The sequence below is a fragment of the Taurulus bubalis genome (genome assembly GCF_910589615.1).
Source record: "Taurulus bubalis genome assembly, chromosome: 18".
NCBI classification, from domain to species: Eukaryota; Metazoa; Chordata; class Actinopteri; order Perciformes; family Cottidae; genus Taurulus; species Taurulus bubalis.
Window position 1 is genome coordinate 15,410,731 of NC_136606.1, and position 6,000 is coordinate 15,416,730.

A 6,000-nucleotide genomic window follows, 5' to 3' on the forward strand; every position below is an offset into this window, starting at 1 on the left:
CTTTAACTGTTTTTGTCCTTCAGGGTCATCCAGGTCTGATTGGCCTCATCGGACCCCCTGGTGAGCAAGGAGAGAAGGGAGACCGAGGTCTGCCCGGGCCCCAAGGTTCTCCAGGTGGCAAAGGCGACGGTGTAAGTAGTTAATTTGCTCCATTCCCACGTTGGCCCTCCATCTCCTGCCCCTCCACTGTGGCCAAAGGTGTTACCACCGATGCAGAGCAGCGCTCACCTGCACAGCTTTGCACATCTCTTCCCTTACAATATCCACAAAGAGCAAACATTCTGTTGGAAACAGTACTGAAGGTTGAAGCTCAGTATGCTAAAATAAACACATCCATATGAAAGCTCATTATGAATTTGCTCATCTCATACACTATGTATACATATATATCTATAAAGAGAAAGCTAGACTATACTGGTCTTTTCACTCATTATGGAAGGCTCACAATAATACTTCTATCTCCTCTGATTCTTTATTATATATCTGACTTCTGCTTCCATCTCATCTTTCCACAGGGTATCGGTGGATCCTCCGGTCCTCTCGGTCCCCCAGGTTCCCCTGGTCTGCCTGTACGTCTTTTACTGATTCAGTCTTTAATTCAGATTCTACACAGACAGAATGACTTATTATTTCCTATCTTGTGCAGGGTCCTCAAGGTCCCAAAGGATCCAAGGGTTCAAGTGTGAGTAATATCTGGGTTCTTAAAGGCATTTTGTCCCTGTGTGTGTGTTAGATTCATCTGAGATGACATGTTTCTATGCATGTTTTTTTCCCAGGGGCCTGCTGGTACAAAAGGCGACACTGGTACAATTGGTCCTCCTGGTCCTCCTGTGAGTATTAAAGACCACTACTGTTGCCTTTTTTACCACTAAGTTAACATTTTCACAGTAGCATTGTAGAACATCTACGGTCCGTCTTTTGGTGTGAAGTCTTAAACCGCTTTTCCCACCACACCCTACAGGGCCCACCGGGTGAAGTCATCCAGCCCCTACCTATGCAGTCGCCCAGGAAGACCAAGCGCTCCAGTGACATCCAGTCAGACGCAGCCGCGGCAATCATGGACTACGGCGAGGGCATGGAGGACATCTTCGGCTCACTCAACAACCTCAAACAGGACATCGAACGCATGAAATACCCCATGGGCACACAAAACAACCCTGCCAGGACATGCAAAGATCTGCAGCTCTGCCACCCAGAGTTCTCTGATGGTAAGCTCAGTCTAAGCAGGAGTGTTTGACGTGAAAGTAAAGACATGCTCAAAGAGAATTGTAGATACAAATGCAGCCCTCTTTGTGTAAATCACAAAGTCAGGATGCAGCAGGGCGTCATAACCCCCTGTGTCAAGACACCTGTTTTTGTGACTGATACTCAAGTGAAAGACAAACTTTTTTGTAGAAAGCAGTGATTGAGAACACTGCTCAGAGAAGAATGAACTCATCAGTGTTAGAATGTTTCCCATTTTTCCTTTGGTGTCTTTTGGTTTGTCTATTTTGGTAAATATGTGCCTACTGTTTGAAGATTGATTAAGTCATTTGACATGACATCTGTGCCTCAGTTTTCTCAGTACCATTAAGGGCGATCAGCATGCAAAGTGGATTAGTGAGACTGATAAAAGATTTTCATTTACAGCAGTATGGATATCTTCACTCATTTCACTTCTGTTGAGGAAAATGTTAAGTTAAAAATTGTTGCACATAAATAATACAAAGCTTCAGGCATTATTATTATAACATGTTATCTAGCTGTGTATAAGCCATAACAATGAGCAGCAAATTACTTTAAAGCAGAATTTCACATAGGATCAAGAAATGCTAGCACACTTTTTTCTGAAAAGTAGCTTTAATCCATTTTCTGTGGACGCCAGTAGAACGGGGTGTTTGAGTGTGCTTGGTTCTCCCTAGGTGAATATTGGATTGATCCAAACCAAGGCTGCTCTGGGGATTCCTTCAAAGTCTACTGTAACTTCACCGCCGGGGGCGAAACCTGCATCTATCCAGATAAGAAGTCGAATGGAGTAAGTGACTTTAGATTTGTACCCACAGGATTCATAACTGCCTGTTTCTAATCATCATTTCTCATCAAATATTAAATCATCATGTTAAACCAACACACCAACAAACGGCACAGCACGAGGCTGAAGTTGTCAAAGGCACCCATTTGATTTGCTTCGGGGCAAAGCTTTTACAGATTTAATATTCACTTTTGTGTAAACAGCACAAATAAACACGAAAAGGCCAATACTACAGAAAGATTTGACTCGATGAAATTTGTGAAAACAATATTCCAAAGATATTAAAATGGCATACAAGTTTATCTTCTGCTCCCAGATGACACACTTTGATGCTCCCCTTTAGGCTTAGCTTTCTACATTTTAATGTTCACATCATAATTCCTAAGAAAATATAATGCCCATGATAATGTCTTGTATTAATCTGTGCTGTCTGGTTTTGTGTTCCACAGGTCAGAATATCTTCATGGCCCAAGGAAGTCCCTGGGACATGGTTCAGTGAATTTAAGCGTGGTAAAATAGTAAGTCTTTTTTCCTCTTCTTTCATCCGCCTCCTTCAGTTTACCACACAAAACAGAAACAACTTGACTCGGGTCTTAACTAAATGGATTGCTCCATCTACCTGTGCAGGGACACTGCAAAATAGCACGCAGCTGCTTAATAGACTCAAATAGCAGCACCGCCCATGAAATTGTGAGGCAGTGACCCGAAGTTGCTTCCCCGTAAAGAACTCCCAAACTGCCTAATGGTTAAAGTGTGTCCGTACTTTAGGCAAAGCCAGAGCAGAGAGAATTAATAATGCAAGGGTTATGCTTTTATTATGAACAAGATTGGCTTAGTTGAAATAATCTACATCCTTTTGAACTAATGCCTCATTTTCAGTTATTGTCATTACAACTCATTACAATGCGTGGGCTGTTTCATATGAAGGAGAGAGCATCAATAAAACATTACAGAGGATTCAAGCAGAATGCCTCAGTATTTTAACATTCCAGTAGACCCCTCTGTGCCCTTGAACAGTTAAAATCATCTCAATACACATCAGCTACTATTTCTTGTCATCAGAAATGAAAGAAACAAGTTCCATCAAACTGGTGTCATGCTGATGTATTTCAACCGAGACGAGGCTTTAAAAGACCAACTGTAAAGTGAAAAGTATAGACTCCTGTTTGCTTCTTTCCTTTGACCTCTTGCTCTCTCTTTGCCCACCAACAGTTTTCCTATGTTGACGTGGAGGGAAACTCAATAAATATGGTACAGATGACCTTCCTCAGACTACTGACAGCCTCTGCCAGGCAAAACTTCACCTACAGCTGCCACCAGTCCGTGGCGTGGCACGACGCCACCAGCGACAGCTACGATAAGGGGCTGCGCTTCCTGGGAGCCAACGATGAGGAGATGTCCTATGACAATAACCCTTACATCAAGGCCCTCTCAGACGGTTGTGCGGTAAGCCCGAGAACGTTTTTTCCTGCAATGATGTCACATTAGTGGTGAAACAAGGAAGAGCAGCAAACTATTATTGTAGCTGATGACAGCTTATGCCTGTGAAAAGCCTGACTCTAAAGCGAGCGGACTGACCTTATGATCAACATGAACACCCAGTAAAAGGTTCTGTGCAGTTAGAAACATGTGACAGTTATTTGTGCTTTTACGTTTGCGTGTCTAATTGCTTCCTCTTTGTTTCCGTGTCTCTCTTGTTGCAGACGAGGAAGGGCTACGGAAAGACTGTGATGGAGATTAATACTCCCAAAATCGATCAGGTTCCCATCATCGATGTCATGTTGACTGACTTTGGGGACCCTAACCAGAAGTTTGGGTTTGAAGTTGGGCCCATCTGCTTCCTTGGCTAAATAAAAATTATAAAAAAGAAAAAAAAAGGACTTGATGGGGCCAGCAAAGAAAGTCAAGTTGAGACGTTTTGGGAACCACCAAACCCCATTCCTAGCCCCCACCCTTTTCTATGCCACATGCAAGTTTTGAATAAGAGATGGTGTAGCAAACATGTCTTTCCATGTATGTACGTGTAACCCAGGAAAATACTTGTTGCCCTTGTAGGGCTCGAACCACATGACTTAACCACGTTATGGAGCAAAGGTGAAGGACATTTGAAGGTGTGGCGGAGGAGGGTGAATCGGAGGTAACCAAGAGGGGGTCAGGCGACATTAGGGGACACAGACCTCCTCTGAGGATTCTCTAGGTGCTGTATGGAAATGACTACAATGGTGCTTGTTCAAAACACACACAAAAATAAAGAGGTGCTAAGAACGAAGGTGTATTTTGATAATTATAAAAGAAAACTGTAATTATTATTTTGTACAATACTGTTATTTCTGAATCCACTTTCAAAACTTGCATGTGTATCCGATTCTGCTTCCGGCTCTTTAATTTCAATGTTGGTTCAAAGATATACAGTGTAAGTTAAAGACATCATCCAATCAAATACATTTATAACGATATGTTTTGTTCAATACATACTGTGTATTTGTCATAAAGCAAATAAAGTGAGCATTCAAACAATTCTCTATTGCTAAATTAGACTGTATTCCCTTTGTATATATTGATAGTCCAAAGCTTGAGGTTATCTGCTGTTTTGCCCTTGAGACCGGAGGTGAAACAGCTGGAAGTATCACACCAGCACGTAGACGGCAACATCTCCCACTAATGTTGTGATCCTGTGCTCGTAGGAAGCAATCATGGCATTCATTTTTCCTTTATTTAATTCTATTTGTTGTTTTTTTCTGTTTATTTTTCTGACAGGCTTTTTATTTTGGTTGTATACCTCAAACTTTCTTGATAACCTGTACGATGCAAGGATGTTATGCCCTGTATATACCTTGGTTAAGCAATTAAGTTTATATATTTGGGTGGGGATTTTTTAAAGAGAGAAATACGTTAACTGTTAGACATCCACTGTTCAAATCCTTCTGTGAATGCAATGAGAAGCCCTTTAGGTGACCCATTTTTGTAACTACAATGAGAAAATGTTTTAATGTGCTTTTTATAGTTCATTTAAATATTAAAAACTGGATTCTAAACAACTGAACTGAATGTCTCAATGGTGTGTGTAAGATGACTTTGGGGTAGATCTACCAACTGTACATGAAATGCTTAAAACCAAGGATCTGTTGCTTCAACTAAGACTCTGGGCTGGTGCAATCCCATCTCTCTTGAAACCAATAAAGAACCATCTCACCTTAGCTTCCTCTCATTCTGAGTACATGAATAAAATGTCTCCTTTTTTTGTCATAGAAAGAATTAAAAAAATTCCTCATTCAAATGTTCGTACATTTGCTGCTTATTTCCATTGTGCTTATAAGAAGGTTCGCGCTGGACTTGAAGTATAGTTCACTATCCGAGCGTAACAAGTTTGCCTATTCAAAAAGTGCTCACACACACAAAGCCCTTTAACTCCACTGAATACCTTTGTTGAGGGTATTCAGATAGTGGCAAATATAAAGGTTATTTTACAGAATGGAGGGAAAGGCTCCTACAGAGTAGAGAAGGACAAATGTGAACTATTTTCTATGACAAAAACCTTTTATACCAATTCCGAATTTCAATTTTGTTATAGAGCTATGTGGGATTTGTCTTCATCACCTTTAAATTACCTGCGAGTGCTTTGATTGTTTCCTCACAGAAAAACTGCATGTGTGACTTCTGAGTGAGAAAATTGCGAAATTGTGTCTGGCTTAGTGGGGGAAAGACGTTTGTTGTCTGCGGCAAAGCACGGGAAGGGAGCCTTGTTCTCACACATGCAATATGTATCGTGGTGATTACGTACAGATGTGACAACACTCACATCTTACCAGTAAATATGTAAAGACTGAAACTGCAAACACAACTAGCCTGGCTCTTTCTGAAGGTAACAGAATCTGCCTGCCAGCAACTCGGAAGCTCAATAGTTAAACCATAAAAAGACCAAAGAGTAAAAACAATAGGTGATGGTATGACCTGCCTTCCTCTGTCACTGATTTTTTATTTTTTGCTGG

The 6,000-nt window shown here is 41.2% G+C and overlaps 1 protein-coding gene across 2 annotated transcripts in view; it reads left to right on the top strand.

Annotated features, from left to right (window-relative positions):
- The window catches only part of col11a1a (collagen, type XI, alpha 1a), a gene marked incomplete at its 5' end in the record, with an annotated part of 72,243 nt that extends 67,046 nt beyond the window's left edge, over positions 1–5,197 (top strand). For both annotated transcript variants that reach the window (XM_079234498.1, XM_079234499.1), the window contains 9 exons: positions 24–131; positions 516–569; positions 647–682; positions 777–830; positions 962–1,208; positions 1,902–2,014; positions 2,461–2,529; positions 3,224–3,457; positions 3,715–5,197. In XM_079234498.1, coding sequence (XP_079090624.1) covers positions 24–131; positions 516–569; positions 647–682; positions 777–830; positions 962–1,208; positions 1,902–2,014; positions 2,461–2,529; positions 3,224–3,457; positions 3,715–3,861 — 1,062 coding nt within the window. In that variant the 3' untranslated portion in view covers positions 3,862–5,197. The remainder of the gene's footprint in view (positions 1–23; positions 132–515; positions 570–646; positions 683–776; positions 831–961; positions 1,209–1,901; positions 2,015–2,460; positions 2,530–3,223; positions 3,458–3,714) is intronic.
- Positions 5,198–6,000: the final 803 nt, after the last annotated feature.